At 35.5% G+C, this 21224-nt stretch overlaps 4 protein-coding genes and 1 long non-coding RNA gene across 7 annotated transcripts; 3 read left to right on the top strand and 2 right to left on the bottom strand.

Moving 5' to 3' along the window:
- The first annotated feature begins 1967 nt into the window (after window positions 1-1967).
- Window positions 1968-3106, top strand: LOC133676674 (probable glutathione S-transferase). Its single transcript, XM_062098393.1, has 2 exons — window positions 1968-2398; window positions 2519-3106. The coding sequence occupies exons 1-2, from the start codon at window positions 2087-2089 to the stop codon at window positions 2879-2881; spliced, it is 675 nt and encodes a 224-aa protein (XP_061954377.1). The 5' UTR covers window positions 1968-2086; the 3' UTR covers window positions 2882-3106.
- Window positions 3107-4966: 1860 nt separating this feature from the next.
- LOC133676642 (uncharacterized) lies at window positions 4967-5883 on the bottom strand. The gene is made up of 2 exons (XR_009835640.1): window positions 5346-5883; window positions 4967-5208 (listed from the first exon to the last, which is right to left on the bottom strand). It is a non-coding gene; the product is annotated as an uncharacterized LOC133676642 (long non-coding RNA).
- Window positions 5884-7041: 1158 nt separating this feature from the next.
- LOC133677121 (uncharacterized) lies at window positions 7042-12008 on the top strand. 3 transcript variants are annotated; one of them, XM_062098955.1, is made up of 14 exons: window positions 7042-7307; window positions 8326-8572; window positions 8662-8704; window positions 8996-9022; window positions 9130-9222; window positions 9373-9566; window positions 9662-9833; window positions 9927-10049; window positions 10417-10533; window positions 10843-10863; window positions 11003-11061; window positions 11232-11322; window positions 11431-11536; window positions 11647-12008. In XM_062098955.1, the coding sequence occupies exons 2-13, from the start codon at window positions 8364-8366 to the stop codon at window positions 11509-11511; spliced, it is 1230 nt and encodes a 409-aa protein (XP_061954939.1). In that variant the 5' UTR covers window positions 7042-7307; window positions 8326-8363; the 3' UTR covers window positions 11512-11536; window positions 11647-12008. The 3 variants fall into 3 exon arrangements, with proteins under 3 accessions (XP_061954939.1, XP_061954940.1, XP_061954938.1); XM_062098956.1 differs by lacking the exon at window positions 7042-7307 and adding an exon at window positions 7801-7879; XM_062098954.1 differs by lacking the exon at window positions 7042-7307 and having other exon boundaries at window positions 7910-8572.
- A 998-nt stretch (window positions 12009-13006) lies between these two features.
- LOC133676566 (small ribosomal subunit biogenesis GTPase RsgA 1, mitochondrial-like) lies at window positions 13007-16307 on the top strand. Its single transcript, XM_062098253.1, has 5 exons — window positions 13007-13884; window positions 14346-14561; window positions 14652-14846; window positions 14962-15155; window positions 15709-16307. The coding sequence occupies exons 1-5, from the start codon at window positions 13213-13215 to the stop codon at window positions 15887-15889; spliced, it is 1458 nt and encodes a 485-aa protein (XP_061954237.1). The 5' UTR covers window positions 13007-13212; the 3' UTR covers window positions 15890-16307.
- A 2722-nt stretch (window positions 16308-19029) lies between these two features.
- On the bottom strand, window positions 19030-21014 carry LOC133676661 (14 kDa zinc-binding protein). The gene is made up of 5 exons (XM_062098376.1): window positions 20824-21014; window positions 20674-20731; window positions 20224-20313; window positions 19421-19538; window positions 19030-19296 (listed from the first exon to the last, which is right to left on the bottom strand). Exons 1-5 carry the CDS (start codon window positions 20991-20993, stop codon window positions 19229-19231), a joined length of 504 nt encoding a protein of 167 aa, XP_061954360.1. The 5' UTR covers window positions 20994-21014; the 3' UTR covers window positions 19030-19228.
- Between the last annotated feature and the right edge of the window lie 210 nt (window positions 21015-21224).

Below are 21224 nucleotides of genomic sequence, written 5' to 3'. Positions count from 1 at the left end.
AAAACTTGGTAGAGACCCGTTTTTTTTCAAATGTGTTTTTTCTTCTAGCGAGAAACCCTTCTTTTTATATATATATTTTGTAGTTAGTTTACTAACTCATTTCAAAGTTCACTATATAAATATTAGAAGAATGTTTTATTTTTTCAATGTGGGATTTGAAATCTTTCAATATATATACTCTATGTTCACAAGAAAAAAATTATGTTTTTTTAATGTGAGATAAAAAAACCTTTTTCATTTAAATATTTTAACTTAAAAAAATAAGATAGTATCTTTTTAATGTAGGATAAAAAATATTTTAAAATAATCTTTTAAACTTGATTATTTACAACATGTATAGCCAATATTCATATGGATTGTTTCTTAATTTTTTCATATGAAATATTAAAACCTAAAATATTTTTTGTTAATTTTTGGGTTGACTTAAGTCAACCCGTGTAGCCCAGAACCTGACTCCCTGGTCAGGTCAACCTTCAGGTCAGGTTTGATAACTATGGTTATCATGGAAATATAACTTTAAAGAATGCAGTTGAAAAAAAATTAAAGTGACGTGACTAGTTAAAAAACTAAAAACAAAAAAAAAATAGACAAAACTTCTTTTTTTTTTTTGTTTAGATGGTCTCTTTTAAATAATATTGATTTTTTTTTTATGTGTTTAATTTTCAGAGTGATTTTTCTAGTTCATCTATAATTTTGTTTTTATCTTTTATATAGATAAATTATGTTTTTGAAAATAAAAAATATTTATTTTTAGATGATATTTTTAATATGTGTAGCCTTACATGTTATGCTTTTTTTTTATTCAATCAATTTAATGTTTTATTTTTTGAGATTCAATATCTTAATCTATATTTATCTATCAGTTTTTAAATTTTATTTTTAGGTGTCGTTAATGATTTTTTTTTTGATTTATTAGCGCACATATATCTCTATTTTTGAATTAATTATATATATATATAATTTTTAATTTTTTATATTTTATAAATTATCAAAATGCATTAAAAAATTTGTATAAATAATTTTCTTATAAAAAATAAAAATATGTAACCCAAGGGTCACTAGTTCAATTAGAGTGTGTTTGGTATTGAGCGTAACGTACAGAATATTATCAGGAATAACGTACGAAATTCATTTGATAAGGACTACAATTTTCATGGTTTATTGAGCGTGCAACAACATCAGGTAAAATATTATCAGGAATAAAATTAAAATTGCGATCAAATTCTGTAAATACTACATCATTATGTGATATCCTTCTAATTTATCTAGTGTCATTAAATAATGTTAAACACTAGTTTTTTTGAATAAAATACAATTAAAAATATATATATTTTTATTTACATTTAGGTTTGTACCAACCTGATTCGGCCGAAACAGTGCTACTCCGTTCTCCACACAGTGGAAAAGCTCCAGGAAGTCATCTTTTACATGATCTCTAATGTTTGGGGAAGACAAACTACAGCATATAGAATTTGCAATTTCAGAGACAAAAGATGAATAATTGAGTTGGCTTTTTTTTCTTAGTACAGTGGATCTTGAAAAATAAGGTTAGCTGGTGTTGGAAAGCATAATTTTCAAACTTCTTATCAGCCACAAGTGCAGCCACAATTACAATGAATCCACTAAAATAAAATCTATAATCCCACTAAAATAAAATCTATTTTTTTGCATAACCAAACAAAACACATAGAGACTGTGGTTTACGCATTACCAAACCGCATCTTAATAAAGACGAAGATCAGCGTGGACTGGCCACCCAGCCATAGGTCATCGCTTACGTGTGATACATATAAATAAATGTAGACAGAGAGAGATTTTGTCAAAGCAGTCCTTGAGCTTTAAGCTTTTTGAGTCTGCCCCAAAATGTTGCCTTCCAATTTGTATTCCAACCCTCCCAAAACTAGTAGGAAAAACAAGTAAAACAAAAGGTTGTCCGAAAATAAGGGGTAGAGCCTAAGAACTGGCAAGAAAAGCAGGGAGAAAGTGAGATTTTGCTGAAGTGCAGTGGCCACATAGCAAAAGCAAGAGTTAAAGTGTTGTCTATAAAGGCATCGAGCTATGTTCGATGGAATAAAGAAAACACAACATGGCAGAAGAAGTTAAGGTGTTTAGGACATGGTCAAGTCCATTTGCTCTGAGAGTCATCTGGGCACTGAAATTGAAGGGTGTTGAGTTTGATACCATATATGAAGATCTCTCCAACAAGAGCCCTTTACTCTTGCAATACAATCCTATCCACAAGAAGGTTCCCGTGCTTGTCCACAATGGTAAAGTCATCTGTGAATCACTTGTCATTCTAGAATACATCGACGAGACATGGAAGCAAAATCCTCTGTTGCCTGAAGATCCTCACCAGCAAGCCCGTGCTCGTTTCTGGGCCAAGTTTGGTGATGATAAGGTAATTGTTTAGGTCCTCTGTCTCTTTCATAATAATCAGTGATTTTTATATGATTGAATTGCCTGAACTTGATCAAACATGAATTGATTTGAAGCAACATTGCTTTACGCGTGGTTGCAGGTTTTGCAATCATTTGTGTTGGGTGTGCTTACGAAGGAGGGAAAAGAGCTAGAAGAAGGGGTCCTTGCATCCTTGGAGAACTTGAAATATTTAGAAGAAGAGATAAGAGGAAAGAAATTCTTTGGTGGGGAGACTATTGGGCTAGCGGATATTGCATTAGGATGGCTTGCTTATTACCTTGATATCTTTGAGGAGATACTAGGTCTAAAACTGATAGACCAGGAAAAGTTTCCATCCTTAGCGGCATGGAAGCAGGAATTTGCAAATGCTCCAATCATCCATGAGAACTGGCCGGATAGAGACAAGCTGGTTAACAAGTTTATTGCCATGCGCGAGGCCAAACTTGGAAAAGAAACCACCTAAATGAATGGTTTATGCAGTTTAATTTGCAGACCTTTAATGTTACTAGAGCATATGAATAATTCAGATAGAAGCAAATCACCTTTGATAGCGATCCCTGCTATTGTTAGTTTCCTGTGGGTAGCTGCAGCTTCATCTTGAAGCCTATGATCAGAATCATTCATGTTATTGTCTCTGCTATGTTGTCCAATGAAGGAAATAAAAAAATCTCTGTAATTTATTTTCAAATGGCTTCAGCAGTGTCGAGATCAGCTTCAAATTCTACATGATGGGCAGGCAATAGAGAGTTTCAAGAAAACAATTATGAAAGAACTCTCTTAATGTAGTAAACTTTGGCCGTGAGCCATTTTTTGTGATTCGATCTGATAGTATTTTGCAGAGGAAATGGCACTGACAAGAATCTGAAAAACAGATTGAAATTTCTTCAACAAAAGAACAGATTTTTCTCATCTGATTTAGTTTCAGGAACATATAACAGGGAATTTTCTTTCATTGCATCTTCGACATTCTGCAACTGTGATTTCACCAGCATTAATTAACAATTGGTGAAAGTTAGGAATTGTTTGAGATCAGACAATGTGTCACATGATGGATCATGGATCAACTCGTGTCATCTGTGCTATATCGATTTCCATTGCTTCTCCTGTTTAATCAAGAATTCTGTAACCAGTTTTTCCAAACTTGACTTTATGCAGTAAGAATAACTCTACGTGGAATTTGTTACGCTGATGTGCGTTACACCTGGAGTAAACTTGAAAACTTAACGTATCCTAGTGCCTGGGATCTGACGAGCCCTTTTTTCTCTCTACCGTAATGCAGATCATAGCTGCTGAAATTTAGGTTTTTTATTTTTAGTTTTTTGACAGAACTGGATTCTTACAGTTGCAAAAGAACTGTGATGATCAATTTCCTGCATTTCTCTTTCACTTGACATGGTTATGTTTTGTTGTGCAGCCATTGATTGTTCGCTAAGAGATTCATCACTTCGAAATTGGTGACCATGAAGTTGAGTAGGAAAATATGTCAGGCCATGCAGAGATTATGAGAACTGCAATGAAGGGCTTGGAGTTCATAGCTCAAATGGACTAGTTACCACATTCAATGGCAATGATGTGGATGGCACCATCACAGAAACAAGGATACTTCAGTTTCTTAGTTATTCTGGCAACAAAGACAACTTGAAGACTCAGGCTATATTTTTAAACCTCAAAGAAGTCCGGACGAGCTAAACGAGCTTGTTGACGGGAACAGGACAAAAGGAATTTAACTATGAAGGAAACATCAATCGCAAAAAATACTTGGATTTGTGGCCTATGCTTTTTATGCTACGATGAAATATATGTTCTACAGATTGAAAGAGCAGGACTGCTAGTTTCAAATTCATTAAGCAGTCTCAAGTTCGCATTAATCTAATGTAGCTTAATTTTAAAGAGCAATATAAAATTATTTTTAAAATTTGATCTACCAATTTAAGTTTTTAATTAAACATATCGAATTTTAATAACCAGATGACACAAGTACGAATTTGATTTTCACCAGAAGATACGTTTTTAGAAAGTGTTATCTGAGGATATTTATTAGAGGTTAATATAAAACCATTATTGAGGTATCACCTCGCTGATTTTGAGTTAAAAATAATTGTTTGACACACAACGCAAGCAAATGCTAGAGAACTGGTCATAAGGAGAAAGGAAAGTAGATTTTTTTTTTTTAAAAAAAATTATATTCGTTTTCACTTGCATCTTTGAACATGTTTACTACAGTAATCTCACCAATTAATTAACAACTGGTGGAAGTTAGGACCAACATGAGATCAGATACTGCGTCACATGATGGTTGATACATCACCACATATGTGATATGTCATCAGTTGTTCTGTTCCGGGTGAAGAATGCTGATGGATAGAAATTCCAAACAAAACTTTGTCCGAGAACGTGTTTCAGTTGGTGATCCATCGGTGATAAAAGTTTTCAACGGAAAGGTGTTTACTCGCCGACAAAATATCATGTTGGCGTTTTTCAATTTTCTAATGGTGGCAATGATCTCTCTTTCTCTTGCTATATTACTTCTACTAACTTACAGCCAACAAAAATGAATATTTTCTAGTCAAGATTTTCATTCCAATTCAAGCTCCACTCTTAAAGTAACAAAACACAGTAAAGCAACCGACAAGGCAAGTGAATAGCAAATCCCCTAAGCAATTGTCAAAAACAAACAAAACCCCAGAAAAGTTGACCTAAACACTTAATGAACTAACAAAACAAAGTATATACCATTTCTATGTCCTCGAGTTGAGCTAAGCCTAGATCCTTGTTTGAGTTGTTTCCCACCTATAAAATCAAAAACACTCGGTAATGTTCACTGAGAAGAAATCACATAATTAACAAAAAAAGATGACCCTTTTGCTTAAAAAAAATCATCAAACAATAAAATTTGTTTGCTAACTCTTCAGTGATCTGAGACTTACCAGTGGTTCAGTTGAGCCACATACTTCAGGAGAAGAAGACAAGCAAGCCATTTCGGTGTTTTAACTGCTTTCTTGCTGCAAATGATAATAAACTGCTTTGGGTAAAGCCATTTATATATGTGCAGGAAGTGCAATGCTGTGACTTTGTTACCAGCCTTTTCTGCCATCTGTGTGCTAATTGCCAAGAGTACAGGGAGATTCGTAAAAGGTCTGGTGAATCATAATCCCCCTGATCTTACACTGGCAGTGGTCACAGCTCCAATGCTCCAGACAACGGAGTCAGGTAATACAGAGTAATGCTGCGGCAATGCTGCTGCTACAACATTCCTAGCAGGATCACCATGCATGTACCTTGTTTCACTCTAGATCTGGCATGTTGTTCGCCAGATTATGCCGCTTAAGTCAACTTGTGTTGTTTTTAGAAGCATGTTGTCTTAAGATTGTATCGCTAGACTGATGGAGTTTTCTTACATGGTCATTGTCAACTATTCCTTGTTTTCGGCAATTGAACTTAAGAGTTAAGGTAAAAGAACAGGAAATTCTGCTAATTATCACTGTTTTGAAAGGATCGTGTGTTTTTCATATTTAATAAACCCAACTCACCCGGCGAGTTGATTCGCCCGATGAGTCATTTCGTGGGGCTAAATCGAGTTGGCATGGACTGAGATTTTTTGAAACAAGAAGCAATGATTGAGGAGAATATCCAGCCTTTTCTACTTTCTCAGGCGGCGCCATGACAGCGGTAGTGCTCGATCTGTTTGTCAGATTATCATCAACCCCATCCACTGACGCAAGATTCCATAAAAGCACGCCAAGCACTTTTATAGGTGAAGTGCTTTTCAAAGAAATTATCTTACTCTTTTCCTTTCTTCGAAAAGAAGGCATTCTGACATAATTTTTGTTTCCTGATTTGTTAAGCAAAACATTGCATTTAAGGTACTGTAGAGAGTCGTGACTGAATCCCTTCTTCTTCTTTTCTCAATTGACAAAGTGGCTAAATCACCATAGCTTTAATTCAAAAACATGTCATTCATTGAAATAATATTTTTTATATATTTTTAATTTATTTTTTTATAAATTTATTATGATTTCATACTCGGATCGAGTTTTTTTAATTTTTTTAATTTAGTTTACATTAAAAATAATTAGATGTACTGTGTAAAGCGGGGAATGATATAGTAATAATTATTAAGAGACAAAGCCTTCACTGTCACTGACCATGACTGAAAATGGCCCCAAATTGACCGCTTCCAGGCCCACTCATGTCTCAGGCTTCTTTGCATGCATGGGAGTAGCTGCGCAAGGCCGAGGCACCAGCAAGCTGCTGTTTTCCCATAAGATGTGGTTATCACCTTCAGAAGACAGAACAGAACACGCTTGAAATCTTGGGTTCCCTCCAGCAGATCTCCGATCAAGTTATAAGACCTTGCCTAATTTAGCAGATTGATTCGATGATTCATTGATTCAGATATGTTTTGTTGAGATTGTTTTCGAATCAAATTAGAAGTTTAAATAATATAATAACTAAACTCTGATGATATTTGGTTGATTAAATATTCTAATAATTTTTTTTTAAATCTAAATAACTTTGTTTTATTAATAAAACCACAACGATTTCATGAATAGTCAATCTATGACTCAGCTTTTGGCCGAGTATAAATATCAACCCTAGCTATAAATCTTTCATGTTTACATGGTTAAATAAGTAGTAGCCAGGTAAGCAGCCACTCAAACAACATCGGCCATAGAAATCCTGAAAGACCTTTTCTTTTTCTTCTCATACTCAAGCATAACACTACACGTCTACCCTCTGCTGCTGCTGCTGCTCCTCCTCCTGCTCCCTTTCGGTTTTCTCGAAACCTCCTCCCTCCCTCCCTCTCCCTCACCACGCCTAAGTCCTAACCCAATCAACAATTCCTGAACCTATTTCTGGTGTTGCATCTGTAGCTGTGACAGGTGACGGTAAGTTTATTGATTTGTTAACGTATATATACATTCCCTTTTTATTTCATGATTAAATAATATTTTCAGATCTTATATTTTAAAAAATACTAAAAGATAGTCCAGGATTCTGTTTTCTTAGATCATGGAAATTATTTGATATTTTCTATAATTAAATGCTTTTTTGTTTGTTTGTTTGAGACTGACAATGCGTGTAGGTTTCCTTGTCTTTGTATGCACCTTACTATTATCAAGATTATATTTTCTATAATTGAACATAGTTTTACATTAGTTCAATTTAGGCTTCTGTTAACCTACTTTTTCAAGCCCAGGACACCTGCAACACTTAAACTCTGTTCCATAGATAGTTTTAAATTAATAATTTTTTAGTGTTTTAATATAATAATATAAAAAATATTTTAATATATTTTTAAATAAAAAAATTATTTTGAAAAACGATTTCTGCTGCAGTTTTTACCTCTTTGTGTCACGTGATGCTTGTTTTTGGAACTTTTCATGACATGGGCTCTTTGACATTTTCGTTCATGCATCCTTTTTTTTTCATGTTTCTGAGTCCTAATGGCTGTGACATGGTATTGGAACCGAACCTTCCCTTTCTTTAACAACCCTAAAGAGTCTGCAAAATGTTTCAACCATCTGGGATTTTTTCTCTCTCAATGAATTGATTTTTGTTTTGTTTTGTTTTGTAAAGTATTGATTTTTAGAAAGAACTTTTAATTAAATTAGAATTAGTTAATTATAGAACAATGTGGAGTGGTATTATTCGACAATGGTTAAGTTATAACGGTAGGTATAGAGCTCAGGTTTCTATTTTGATTTGGCTCATTATGCTTTTGATTCGAGACAAGCATTTTGATTAGAATATGATTTTGTTTTCCTTTTCATATAAATTATTCTTAAGAAAATAGTATGATTTGATCTTCTTTCTATAAATATACCATTCAAATCTGTCAGTAAATTGGGTTCTGATATTTCTCTTCATTGCTCTCTCTCTCTCTCTCTCTCTCGTTTCTTGTAGATTGAGAGGGACCAATACTGGAACTTTTCAAAAGCACCATGCCAACGTGCCCCCAGTATTGTTCACAATGGGCTAGAATTTACATAAAGTATTGTCTCTGCAGTATGAAAGATGGGGTTTCTTTAACTTTAGGTGTGATTAGTGTTTTGAGTTGGGGAGTTGCTGAGATACCTCAAATCATCACAAACCATAAGGAGAAATCCACTGAAGGACTTTCCCTTGCTTTCTTGTTGACATGGATTATAGGGTGAGATATATCTATTCTCTTGCTAGATTCTTGTTTTTTTGTTTTTTACCTTTAGATGATATATTAATTTCTAATGCTTTGATTTTTAGGGATCTTTTCAATGTTTTTGGCTGTATGTTGGAACCAGCTACTGTAAGTGGTCTTTTTTTCTTCTTTTTTAATCTCTAGTACTGCTAATTGCTAGTCTTGATTATCCATTTTCCTTTCTGGAATTTCGAATAACCTGTTATTATGTTATTTACTCCCATGAAATGATGCTGTGCTGGATGATTGTACATGCATTTCTTGTTTGAATTTCTAGGATTTATTAGCTTGTGAAATCATGAGGTTTAAGTCTGCACAAAGCTACAATGGTTATGTATCATACCTGCTCACTTTGAATTCATTGATGGTTTAACTGAAGTTTTGTGCTTGATTTTGCAGCTTCCAACCCAATACTACATGGCAGTGGTAAGGATATCTGCAAAAGACCAAAGCTTTCTTGCATGGCCAACTTGCCTTTTGATCTAGTTTCTTGTCCTTGAACGATTCGTTTACATGGCTTTGTTGTTTTGCAGTTGTATACAATTACTACCTCAGTTCTGACAGCACAAACTATTTACTATGGTCACATCTATCATCGACTGAAACGTAACAGACGATGCATCAAGGTAAGAATCTCTATCTACATGTATTCTCTTCTTATAATGAAACAACAATTTTCAACTATTAAGGACGTATTTTATTGAGTGAACGATCAAATTTCTTGGACAGAGTCAAAAGGATGTAATACACTGCTAATGCTTTTCACTGTGATCCAGGCCCCCGTCTCTAGTCAGACTGAAGAGGCTGGAAGAATTAGACAAGGAAATAGTGATGCTGGAGCACAAGTCAACAATGCTGGTAAACAGAGAAATGAAACTGCCTCTCCTGATGCCACAAATGGTTCGAGTTCACCAATTCCTTTTCCAACACTTTTTCAAAAAAGTTCCCCTGGAAGAGAGCTATACTACATGTAAACTTCTACTCTTGAATTTGTTGTTATGCCTTAGATTTATGAACAGGACCTCAATACAATATGGTTCTGTCTCAAATGTAATTTTCTTTCAGGTCAGCAAGATCTCTTTCAAGCAGCCATACTCCCGCAGTAGGATCCTTTTTAGCACAAAGAGTGGCTTCTCCATCATTTTCGATGAGGAATTCGATTGAAGAGCCACTGCTTGGTGGAGATGCAACCACACAATCTGCACCGAATTTGAACACCAAAACCATGCTATGTGTGGTTAGTATATATACCAATCTTGCAGTCATGTTTACTGAAAAACTCTACACAAAATGACTTTCTATGATAATCACGGACTATTTTTTATTTCAGGTGTCTGTAGTCACACTCTTAGGAACACTTAATCTTCATCAATCAGCAAACAACAGGCTTGCCAGAGCCTTTGAAAATAAACATCAAGGATTTGTGATTCAAGTAGGACGGAAGATCTTGCAGGTATTTTCCAAATTAAATTTTAGTTTCATTTAAGTAATCCTGGTGAATTAAATTATCAATCTTTGTGGAGAAAAGATGATTTCATGTCTTTCTGTTACTGGTCTCTCCAATGTAATATCCCCCTTTTCCTGCTCTTTCTTTTTCTGAGTTAGTCATCCAGCTAGATGCTTGTAGTGCATCAGAGATGATTCACCAAATGTAGGATGACATGTGAGATGGAGGATGGTATATATGTATGATAGTAAAACATAATTCTAGAGTCGGTCACTGGCTTTCATGTGTTGCTTAATTACAGATAATTTTTCTAAAAAAATATGTTCTTTATAGTCTCTTTTGATATCTTCTTATCTTGTTTTTCGGACTTCAGGCGAGTAGCAGAATGTCACATGAAAATTATAGTGAGGGAAGTGGAATTGGAACGTTCCTTGGTTGGTCGATGGCAGCTATTTACATGGGTGGACGGCTTCCTCAAATTTTCCTAAATGTGAGATGATCTTCCCAACAAAATATACCAGTATTATCGGTATTCAGTGTTCTTTTTTTTTTTTCCTACCCAATGCCAGAAGGTCATTATCATTTAACAGGAAATAGTAGATAAAATATGTTAGAAATGGTTGAACTATGACAGAAATACATCGCCGGCCCCCCCCCCCCCCCAACCTTTTTATTTTCCTGGCATGTTTGCACTTTCTGTGGTGTATTGTTGCTTTCTCTAGATCAAATTTTAACTAGTAATGCTTGTCTTCTAAATGTCTACAACTGAATCATATTTCGTGGTTTATCAATTTTGCAGATCAAGAGGGGCAACGTTGAGGTAAAGCATATTGACTTTTGTAACTTCAGTGTTCTTCAATAAATACTGATATACTTTCGACAGCATAATTATGCGGTCTATATATCTCTAACATGTTTCTCCAGCCCAAAATGTCAACTTATATTTCCATGCTATTCAGGGGCTTAATCCATTAATGTTCGTCTTCGCTTTGATTGGGAATATCACATATGTAGCAAGGTGCATATAATTTCCCATCCTGCTACCATCTTTGATTTCAGTCTTGTTGATTCAAGTCATCTTTGAACTTTCATGCTGGCAATGTATGGTCTCACCAGTGAATTCTATCATATTTATCTAAATCTCTGCCTTTTCATTTTTGGGTTTGGCATTTATCACCTTTTCAATAGCATACTAGTCGATAGCGTGGCATGGTCAAAGATCAGAGCAAACCTGCCATGGCTGGTGGATGCAGGAGGTTGTGTGCTGCTTGACACTTGCGTATCCTTGTTAACTCATAGTTGTTTTGTTTCCCTTCTTGATTGTCAACCTGGATAAGATGAGTCCGATTGTCTTCTATTTTCTGTCGAACCTTAATGTCTTGACTAGATACTGCTTCAATTCGCCTACTTTCGCCACCGGAGGCGCCAGTTACTGGAGAACAAACTACTAAACCGTAATTCAGCTTAGATGGTGACGACGCATGTTGACTGATGTATCTTGCTCTCCCCCTCCTGACATGATCTTTCATCATTTCAGTCCATGTTATTGTTTCATAGCTAGGATAGCTGTTACTGGGATGCTAATATTGTTGATCCATTGCAGCTTTCATTGATCGGTTCAGACACTTCATGGATCCATGGCATCCGAACATTCATCATAACTGCCCATCAAACTTGATCAGACATGAGCCTTGCTGCCAATGGCCATATTGTGATGATAACAACTCTTCATTTGGATTTTGTTGAATGAGCCATGTGATAGCGGTTTTGATAGTTATTTACCATCTGGGCTTCCATGGCAGATGACCACCAATTCCATTTTTGTACTTCTCCTCCAATCTAGTCCATTCCTTTAAATGTATTTATGAGGCGGGACGTCTCAAAAAACACCAAATTTATCATGAGAATTTAAACGTTGCTACGTAGAAAAACTTGTTGGTACAATTTGAAAATGTTTTTGTGCACGAGATTTTTAAAGGATTATAAATGCATGAGATTTTAAATAGTGCTATTAAACCCACACTCATCCGGCAGATTAATCTAAGACTCGGTTGATCCAGTAATTAAATCGGTTTGGGTAAGATTAAAAATTGATTAATGCAATAACTTGGTAAAACTTGATCGATCCATGAACCGGATAAATTCGGACGAGATCTGATTTTTTTTTTAAATATAGTTTTTTTTTATATTCTTTTTTTATATTTTTTTAATTGATTATTAATATTTTTAAAATTTAATAGAAATATTAGAAATCTTGTTATATCAACTCATAAATTATTAGATTTATTATTTTTATTTAAAATAATACTGCTTTTTTTAAAAAAACAATTCTTGTTAACCCAGCTATGTCAACTTTATCCAAGTTAATGTTTAAAATTAATTTAATTCTAATTAAATTCCAAGTTACAAGTTTTCTATTATAAATTTTGGTATCAAATAGATGTAAGTTGACATGTATCTTGCGTTATTAGTTAAAACAAAATAATGTTTATTTTATTTTAAGGTTTCTTGCAAAAAATTTCTAAACAATATTTCAATTATTAGATTATGGAAATCATTAGCAGGAAGAATATTCAGTAAAATTAACTTTATTTTCAGTAAAACTTTCTCAATTTTGTGTAACTCTATACTTTTAATATAATCGAAGCCTTTATCCGCTTTAATTACTTTACCACATCCTATCTACTTTAATTAGATTTGTTTGATATTTTATTTTTGCGAATTAATCTAAATTATTTTTAACTTTTGACTCGTAAAAAAGTCATGTAAGGTGTTTGGGAATTAATAAATTTTAACTTCAATATTTTTTATAAAATTAAGTGAAAATATTGAGTGAACTTATTTATTTCTTAAATTTCATCTTAATCAAGCTCGAAAATAGTTGAGATCCAGTTATGGCTTAAGTTGATGGAACCACGTGTCTTAACTTCATCAGTCCTTGACTTCAAATCAAGGCACTGCAATACAATTCCTTGATCTACCTGATAAAAGCCTGACAGCTAGTCTGCTACCAGACTGTTCTTCACTCTTCAGTAAACTAATCATCGTGTTCATCAGTTTAATCAATCACCATTAACCCATAATTAACCTCCTAAACCTCCCCTGTAAAACCCCAACATCCATAACAAGCTCCATTTCCCACCAAAATCACGTCTAACGAACTCCACCTATGCCAATCCCTTCCCTGTCCCTCCTCCGCCACCGCACTCCCACCTTCCTCCGCCACATAACCACCTTCAGCCACCACCAAAACCACCACTCTCTCCTTATCACCTCATCCAAACACCAAAACCAGCCCAATCTCTCCAGAAAACCTCCACCGAACAACAACTTCCTCAAAGCCAAACAAATCCTAAATTCCAAAAAAGACTTCTCCACTCTCTCTCCGATCCTCTCCCCTAACCACACCCCTGCCGAGCTCTCCGATTCTCAAGCCATCGGCACCGTCGCCGCCTCCCAAGCGAACTTTATGCGCGTGATTGTCACCGCCGGACCTTCTAGAAGTAGAGAGATAGAAGATTCTAGTAAAAATGGAAGTGAATTGCTATGCGTGGTTCGGGCGGTGTTGAAGAAGATAAAACGGAGAGTTTTGGTGGGTGATAAGGTGGTGGTTGGGTCAATTGACTGGGCAGATAGGAGAGGAATGATTGAGAATGTTTTTCAACGGAGTTCGGAGATTTTAGACCCTCCTGTAGCGAATGTAGATCATTTGTTGGTTCTTTTTTCGCTTGAGAAGCCGCGGTTGGATTCATTTGTGTTGACGAGGTTTTTGATTGAGGCTGAATCTACTGGGATTCCGATAACGCTTGCATTAAATAAAGTGGAACTTGTTGATCAAGAGGTTGGTTATTGGTGATTTTGATGGTTCGAATCTTGTGTGATTTTTTCGGAATGTGGCTGATGTGGAGTTATTGATGATCTGTAATTGGTTTAGTTGAATTGTGGGTTGTGAATTTGGTTTGGCTATTGGTGATCTGGTGATTTTGGGTTTGTTCGATAATTTGGTTGGCGTTGGGTTGTTAATGGTTTTTTAAGTTGGTGTTTGATTGAATTGTGGATAGGGAGTTTGGTTTGTTTTTGTTGATGTTGTTGATCATGATGTGTAAGTATCTTGGAACGTGGTAGGTGCTGTGTTGTTAATGATCATTATGGTTGGTGTAATTGCTTTTGTTGATGTGGAATCTGATTTTTGTGATTTATTTATGAAGATGGTCAATGGTGAATGTTTAGTTGTTAATGATTATTTCATGTTGTTGATTTTAATTGGTTGTGATGGGTTTTTTGTTTTTTGGATTTGTGCAGGTGTTGAGTGATTGGAACTCTAGGTTGAGAAGTTGGGGTTATGAGCCGCTCTTTTGCAGTGTTGATTCGAAAATGGGGCTTGATACTTTGGCTTCTGTTTTGAGAGATCAAACGACAGTGATTTTGGGTCCAAGTGGAGTTGGGAAATCTAGCTTGATTAATGCTTTGAGGAATAAACCCAATTCCCATGATGAAGCAGATAATTGGTTTGATCCTGTAGGTTTGTTTGATCTTTAAGTAGAATTTGCGCATGTGCGAATTGTGCATGTGTTTGATGACTCTGTTTTGTTCATGTGGTTTTACTAGATAATGGGTAGCAAGTGGTTTGAAGACCAGCGTGTTGGGGAAGTTTCGACGAGAAATGGTAGAGGGAAGCACACTACACGTAATGTTTCTTTGCTTCCACTTGGTGGAGGAGGTTATGTCGCTGATACTCCTGGGTTTAGCCAGCCTAGTTTGTTGAAAGTAACAAAGCAATCTCTTGCACAGTATTTTCCTGAGGTTTGAGTTGGTCGTTGCTGTTTGATTGTTTGCATTAGATGTTTTGCTTGGTTTGTGTTTGTTGAATCGTTGCTGTGTTGACACCTGGTTTCTACGTTGATGTTGTTTATTACAGATAAGGACAGTGCTTAGTGTCAATGAACCGGCTAAATGCACATTCAAAGATTGCTTGCATGTTGGCGAACCTGGGTGCATAGTGAAAGGGGATTGGGAAAGGTATCCCTTGTATTTTCAGCTTCTTGATGAGATCAAAATCAGGGAGGAATTTCAGTTAAGGACATTTGGAACCAAAAGGGAGGATAACGTAAGGTACCACAACGTTTGGGATTGCGGCTGTGCTGCGGCGTTTCTAAAAAATTTGAATTTTTTTATTTTATTTTTTTGCTAAAATTTAATATGGTTTGTATGTTTTAGATCGTTTTGATGTGTTGATGTTAAAAATAATTTTTTAAAAAATAAAAAAATATCATTGATATGTATTTTAGCATGAAAAATTATTTGAAAAACACCCCAACCACATTGCTAACCGAACTCTAACTCTATTTCAATAGTAAATGAGTAAGGGACCTTGCTTGTAATGCGTGTTCAGTTTACAAAGTGTTTTGAAAAAACCGCTACAGTGTGTAGATGCTGTAACAAGCATCGTAAGTTGGCAAATTTTTTTGTTACGATGAATGCCCACCAGTAGTTGATAACCTAATTACTAATAGCAAAGGAACCTTCTTCTATACTTCTGCCCCCTCTAGCTTGTTATCGTTGTTAATTTAGGCTTGACTTCCATTATTCTGGCTTGGTTTGCTGTCAGTGTAGCCTACTTTTACCCATATTCTTGTTCAAGTTATCTGAATTCTGAGCATCGCAGGTACAAGGCTGGAGACATGGGTGTCCAGCAAGAAGAACCACGCCTGGAGCCCAAGAAGCATAGAAGACAGTCTCGAAAAAGGATTAACCAATCAATACTTGATGAGTTGAATGAACCTGCCAATGACGAGGATTTATTCGATGACCCTGTCTTGAGGGCACACAAGAACGATAACTTTTAGGAAGTTTCAACTGGGGTCCTAGCTACACTGTAAATAACTGGGGACCTTCCTATGCTGACTGCATTTTACTTCACTTTGTATATAGGGTTTTCAAGGGTATAAAAATATTATACTGCTATAAAAACAATTTTCTTAAAACATGCAATGCAGATATAATAAAGCAGTCGTGTGTGTCTGTGATTATTAGAATTCGAGGATCGTCTGCCAGTAATTATACTGGATTCAAGTTTTTTATTGTGTTCTCATCTTTATAAAGTGGTGGTAGATGCTTTATGCTTTTTGCACGAACACTATTATTAAATGGTGTTTTGTGCGAACCACGGCTGTCACCACCATGGTCGAGCCTGTCTTAGAAAAGGGCTGTATATGAGTAACAATTTTGATTTATTATATTTATTTGAAATGATTTTTGAGTTTATTTTTTTAATTCCTTAGTTTCAAGATAATTAGATTGTGGGTCAATTTATAAGTGATTAATTTTGACGGCTTCCAATTAAAATTAGATTTTAAACAGTAGATTTTTCAAATAAACATGTAAAACACAGCTTATCTACTTGTTTTGTTTTGATATTATGATAGTAATTATGTGTTTTTTATTTTAAAAAATTATTTTTATATTAATATATCAAAATAATTTAAAAATATAAAAAATTAATTTTGAAAAAATATTTTTTGGATCGCTTACTAAATGTCATCTTAGAGGAAAGGGTTGGTGTCTAGCTGTCCAAATTAAACATGCGCCAGAAAACAGCCAGAAGGGTGAGGGGCACAAATCCCCACTTTTAACATCCCATGGTGATTACTATTAATCCTAATCCTAATCCTAATCCTAAAAATAACTAAAGTTGAGAAAAAGGAATAATGGACCAGCAAGTTAATGCTTCAAGCATATGCTTGGAAGATCCCCTCACACATAGTCTACTTTTTTGGCCTTCAAAATTCGACCGTCTCTCCTTCATTCATTCTCGTTGAAAAATCATTCATGGGCTCCATTAGATGTCCACTGCAAGAAATTCTGATGATGGGAAAGATTAGCAAGATCAGCAGTGATGATGAAGGTGATGAAGATTGGATTCATCAAGACATGCAAAAATGGTAGCACTTTTTTGTTTCAAGTTAGGGCAACTGAGGATCCTTTGGCAGTGCATCTAGAATGAGATGCTTATGGCTCAAGCATACATGTCACCAGTTATATAGGGCTGGTTGTGTAAGAAAAGAAGAGTTTTCCAGTTCCTTTCTTTTCTTTTCTTAATGTCTGAATACTGAGCTCTTATAATCAAATGTTATTGCATCAGCTCCTACTAGATAGAGCTTGTTAATTTGTTCTTTATTTGTTTGCTTCATGTGAATCACTATGGTGAAGGGGAGACGCTGGATCTTGACTGAAAAATTCAGGGAAAAAAATGAAAATATTCAAGATCCAGGCTACCAAATCTAGTGAAATTTTAGATCTATTGTTGGTTAAAATACTGGAGTTTGAACAGGATTTTACCAAGGGGAATGAAGATTTCAGCAGAAAGTTTAACCCAAGCAATGCTCACACAACGATTATCATAAGTAGAACTGATGCACTCCATCAACCAAACCACGAGGTGTAACCCTAAGGGATGCTGCACAGCTAAGTTGAACAGAACAAATCTGACACTGCAATAACACGATTCTTTTCTGCTAACAATGAATATGACATCACACCAAATAGTGAGATAAGATCAATAATTTCTTCGAGCAAAGTTCTGAAATAGTTAGTGGTGGGAGTTTTAATAGAAATTCGAAAGGAATATAGCTACCAGTTCAACATATCCAAGCATGATAAAGACTTCATAACACAAAAGGCAGGACTATTGTCTTCATATTGCATCCTACAGTACCTCATGCCTGGAAAACAAATACACTAACCGGAAATGCAGTCTAACCCTTGTTTCTCCACCATCATGCACTCGATTTCAATACCACAACGGCAGTGTACGCCCTGCAAGGAACGGTGACAAGAAGGGCCGAGTAAATTGTTGTGGTTTTGAGAAAGAGCAAACCAATTGCCTATGAGGACATGGTAGTATCGAGTAGATTACACAATGCACTGCGGATGCATTTAACTTACAGCTTAGCTCAAATTCATTGCATAACAATTAAATCATATTTTAGAAACATTAAGATAAAGCTTCAATTTTATGAGGCACAGCAAAAGTCATCCAATTACCTCTTTACCATGCTCGATTCTTGTTTGCTTCTAGTTTCCTACAATTTGAGCTTGAAGCCTTTTGAGAGGAAATCATCACAATAAACTGCACAGGGAATGACAGCAAAGCTTTCTGGCAAACAATCCCATGATCCTGAACCGATCTTACTAGGGATCGCAAATCCCATGTTTGCCTATGAAGAGCAGATCTAATTACATTAGATGTAAACTAAGATACTGAATGCTCATCGTATAAAAGCATGTGTTCATCATTGCTACAGGTAAAATCAATACATGATTTTTCTAAACAAAGTGAATTTGAAAACCATCATCTGAGAACCACTGACATTATCGAACCTGCTACTAACAATCCAATGCAATTCTCCCCCAGCATAAACACCCGCAGCATGGTTACTCTGCACAAGGTAAGGTATTTTAATAACCCTAAGTAAACCCTTCCTTGGCTGTAAATTGTCATTTCAGATTCATTCCCATAAGCATCAGAATTGCTCAATCTTAACAACCTTGTAGTCATCAGAAACTGCATCGTAACCAAACCCATATCTCGTCTCGAAAACCATATCCCCATTCGGTGCAAACATTCTTATAATACCAGTGGTGTGTGAAAAAAAAAAAGATGGTATCTTTTTATGTTCCTGTAGCCATGGATTACAAAGTCTCACCATCTAAATCGGCTAAAGATATTAAACCATTACAAGAACCAATGATAAGATCACTTGATTTTCGTATTCTTGTACGTGGTTGGTCTTGCAAGAAAACCACGTTGTTACGCGAAATGTTTTTTCAACATTATTAAACAAATTCAATTCGGAGAGCATAATGTTTTTCCCCCCGAAATCTGGAGGAGAAACTAAACTTGCAAGCAGCTTAGTCCATCAGATTGGCCTTGGCAGCAACAGAGCTCTTTAGCTTCAATCTAAAAGAATTTTTTAGTCGAGATGGATTCCATAAATAAGTTTTTGCCATTGTAGCTCAGCTGATTAGCACAACTCCATCACAATATCTTTCAACATTATTTAGATAAATTGCCAGACACTGGTTCTTGAAATCTGTTTTTGGGTTTTACCCAATGAGACAAATGATACAGCCATAAATTGAAAATCTTCACCCGCTGCTTGGCTGCTTGTGCTCGAAGTCCATCTTTAGCCAGGAGGCCAGTTCATTTGACGTCCACCTAGGAGGTGAAGATGAAGGTGATAGACAGATTGGCCTACAAGAAAATGTGCTTGCTTCAGAAAGGAAGAAAACAGCATCCAAAATAATTCACTTGAATATTTGAAATTGAGCTTCAATTAGAAGCAGTTCCACTTTAAGCACAGGGAAAGGCCACTTACATCCATTTGGTCCATCATTGATCACAACCCTATAACCATCTTCAAGCCCTTCCTGCTTTGCAACGAGCTTGGCAGTGTAGAGCAGCTGGCCTAGAATCTCACAATGCCTTTCCTCAGCCTAATGTACAAAGTCCACAAGGTATAATTAGAAAGCTATTGTCATAATCTAGAAAAAAAAATTATGAATTTCGTAGTTTATTTGTGGGACTAATATGGCAACAAAAGATGATGGCATTTTTTCTTCAACAAGAAATAAGTATGCTTATATTATGGTTCTGTCTCTGCCCTGTCATTTACTAGAGAGCAGAAAATATTCTCTCCTTATTCCACTATCCTACAAGACTACCAACGCAGAGAGAAACACAAATCCTTTTCCGTTTCATGGCCACAAAGAAGACAATTCATTTTTAGCATTCATCAATACTTCATACCACACGAAATTTCTAACACGGTATATTTTTGTGAAATCCATAAGTCAATAATTTTTTAGAGCACAAAAACAAAGAAAGAATCAAAACTAACTAAAAATATGCAGGTAGCCATACTTATCCAAAAATATTACTCGGTGCAAGAACAAATTAAGCTGATCGATCACGGACATCAAGTTTAGCAATTTAGGCATCAATGAAATTTGCCTTATCACATGCAGCTAGCTAGTGAGAGGATTTAAACAATATGCCTTAGCTCACTTATAAATCGTTATCTAAAACAAGGCGACTACATAAAGATAAAGCCAACACATGTAGAAATTTGTCAAAGCTAAACCAACACGATACAAGAAATCTACAGCGAGCAAGGATTACCTTGGATAGTCCAGTTAAACCATCCTTGACTTTTGGAATAAGTAGAATGTGCGTAGGTGCTTGAGGAGCAATGTCCCTAAAAGCAAGAACCTAGTAAAAGAAACAGACAATAAAAATCAAAACAGAAAACAAATAGCCGATCCCAACAACCTAAACAATCATTTTCTAGGCAAAATAACATGCTAATCAAGATTGCCAAAATTTGAAGCTACAAACCTACTAAAAAACATCATTTTCAGGCAAACCCACTTTGTGATAAACAGCAATCAGTGTTTAGAGTCTCTAATTAAACCCAATTTTGCACTAATCATGCAATAGTCCAACGGTCAATGTGCACACAATCCCTTAACAAAGAACAAATTTTTCCACTAAAGGTAAAATCTCTACTAACCCCAGCAAAAACCAAAACAAACCCTTAATTTAACACATCAAAGGATAATCAATAAGTACCTTATCATCCTCATAAACAACTTTAGCTGGGATCTCCTTGTTGATAATTTTGTCAAATCTGCAAGGAAAAAAAAGGTCAAAATTAAATCACCAGGTTCAAATTCATTTTACCTTAACTAAAGTAAGAGAGAGGCGGTGTTTAAGAATTACATGGTGGGGGAATCGGCGGAGGGAGGCGCCGCAGCGGCGGCCAGAGCGGCGTCTTTCTCGGAGGACATGGTGGTGGTGAAGTGAGAAGTCAAGACTGCGATACGGCTGTTTGGGTGCTTTATAGGGTTGTTAGCAGTGGCCTTATCTGGGCTTTCACTGGCTGAGCTCATGCTTGTTCACTAGTCGCTTCCGCATTGGGTCTTTCTTTCGGGTTCTTTTTGTCTCTGAGAATGATGCCACGTCACTGTCATTAGGTTTTTTTTAATAATAAAAATAGGATTATTCTCCGTTTTAATGATGCTAAGCTAACATTTTTTTTTAGATTACAGTAACCGCACTCTAAAAAAAATATATTTTATAGGTTTAGATAAGTGAATAAGTTATCTTAAATTTTTATAAAA

Source organism: Populus nigra, chromosome 17 (genome assembly GCF_951802175.1).
Source record: "Populus nigra chromosome 17, ddPopNigr1.1, whole genome shotgun sequence".
In the NCBI taxonomy this organism is placed as follows: domain Eukaryota; kingdom Viridiplantae; phylum Streptophyta; class Magnoliopsida; order Malpighiales; family Salicaceae; genus Populus; species Populus nigra.
The sequence above is the reverse complement of the archived record's forward strand: the minus strand, read 5'-3'. Positions and strand labels throughout refer to the sequence as shown.